This window comes from Bison bison, unplaced genomic scaffold (assembly GCF_000754665.1).
Source record: "Bison bison bison isolate TAMUID 2011002044 unplaced genomic scaffold, Bison_UMD1.0 scf7180017864371, whole genome shotgun sequence".
Taxonomy (NCBI): domain Eukaryota; kingdom Metazoa; phylum Chordata; class Mammalia; order Artiodactyla; family Bovidae; genus Bison; species Bison bison.
In genome coordinates, this window is record NW_011494943.1 from 6,661,676 (window position 1) to 6,663,241 (window position 1,566).

General features: G+C 57.0%; 2 protein-coding genes across 7 annotated transcripts in view; one reads left to right on the forward strand and one right to left on the reverse strand.

The window, feature by feature from the left end:
* The window catches only part of LOC105000323 (CMRF35-like molecule 1), a 134,608-nt gene that overhangs the window by 99,335 nt on the left and 33,707 nt on the right, over positions 1 to 1,566 (reverse strand). For 3 of the 6 annotated variants that reach the window (XM_010856126.1, XM_010856122.1, XM_010856123.1), the window contains exon 4: positions 389 to 488. The exons of 1 other annotated variant lie outside the window; for it this stretch is intronic. In XM_010856126.1, the coding sequence (XP_010854428.1) occupies positions 389 to 488 (100 nt within the window). The remainder of the gene's footprint in view (positions 1 to 388; positions 489 to 1,566) is intronic. 2 more of the 6 variants (XM_010856124.1, XM_010856125.1) reach the window with 2 other exon arrangements.
* The window catches only part of RAB37 (RAB37, member RAS oncogene family), a 68,523-nt gene that overhangs the window by 26,889 nt on the left and 40,068 nt on the right, over positions 1 to 1,566 (forward strand). The gene's annotated exons all lie outside the window — the stretch shown is intronic.

Sequence of the window (1,566 nt, forward strand, 5' to 3'; positions counted from 1 at the left end):
AAAAGAAAAAAATTTAAAAAGGGGGGGGGGCGGAAATTGGGGCACACAGACACACAGGGAGAAGGCCATGTGATATCAGAGGCCAAGGTTGGCGTGATGCTGCCACAAGCCAAGGAATGCTCAGCTTACCGGCAGCCTCCAAAAGTGAGGAGACTGGCCTGGGACAGACTCTACTTTAGAGTCCCAAGAAGGAGCCAACCTGCCCACACCTTGGTTTCATTTCTGGCCTCCTGAGCTGTGAGAGCAAGTGAGAGGGGGTGCTAGCATCCTTGAGCCCAAGAGTGCAGAGACAAGCTCTGGCTGGGACCTGGGACTACAAAGGGTGCCCCCTTCCGCGGAGTTTGGGCCCCATGGTCCATGAGGAATGGCAGCCTCGGAGCTGGCTTACCTGTCATTGGAGTGGTGGCCGGTCGCAGCTGAGAAGCGAATATTATCTTTTGTGTTGACGGTGGAGGTGGTGGGAGGGGTGGTCGGCACTGTAGTTGGTGCTTGGCACAGAGACCAGGTTACACACCACTTTGCCTGCTCACCCGCCCGTGACCCTACACGTGGCTCTGAGTCTGGGGGATGGGGGTTTGGGGAGCATGGGCCTCCCTAACCTGAGTGTCTGGAGCAGGGCCAAGGGAGGGGCCGACAGCTCAGACTGCTCATATCTCCCTGGCCTCCAGGAGACTCAGAGCCTCAGAGGCAGGGGGGCTGGCACAGGTCCAGGGAGGTTAGACGGGGCCAGGGTCGCCTCAGGCCAAGGGCAGCTGGAGGGCAGCAGAATTCAAATGCTCCAGCTGCTCGTGACGGGGCCGCGGCCAGTGCCTCCCCCATCTACTTATCCACGAGCACAGGAGTAGAATGCGGGCTCCCAGGCAGCTGACACAGCCAAGATCTGTGACTTCAAAGGTCAGGACAAGCCCTGAGCAAAATCCCGAGGTTCAGGAAGAGCCTGCACTTGGAGGACGTTATTAAGCTCCCACTATGGGGACAGTTCTTAGGAATGTTGTCAGGATTGAATGAGATGATGTACATGTTGTACTTTACAAGTATAATGAGCCTCACAGGTTCCAGGTGTGAGCGTGGGGGGGCGGGGCGGAGCGGTGACTGTTGACTGTGCCCCCCCCCCCCCTGCCACACAGGTGCCCCGTGAGCTGGTGCCGTCTATCTGAGGATCAGCAGAAGCAGAGCCCAATAGATAAATTATGTCAAACCAAGATTGCTGAGCTAACATGCCCAGGAGTGTTTGCCTTCTAGAAGGCTTGAGGAAGAGAGTGTTCTTCAACTCAGATGTATAAATGGCTCATGATGGGGTTTCATGCACCAGAAATGCAGCCTTCTGACTGTGGAGCCCTTTCCAGACCCCAGAATTAAGCACAGCATCCCCACTGGGCTAGGACTTCCCCCTGAGATGGGATATGGAACATGCAGTGGGCATGGCAGCTCTGAAGTCCCAACCCCGAATTCCAGAAAGAGCAGGAACACCCCCAGGGCAGCAGGGGTCCCAGGAAAGCACTGGCAGGAATCGGGGTCTCCAGGTCCCACAGAGGAGGGTCCCTTGGCCCACAGACTGACATGGAG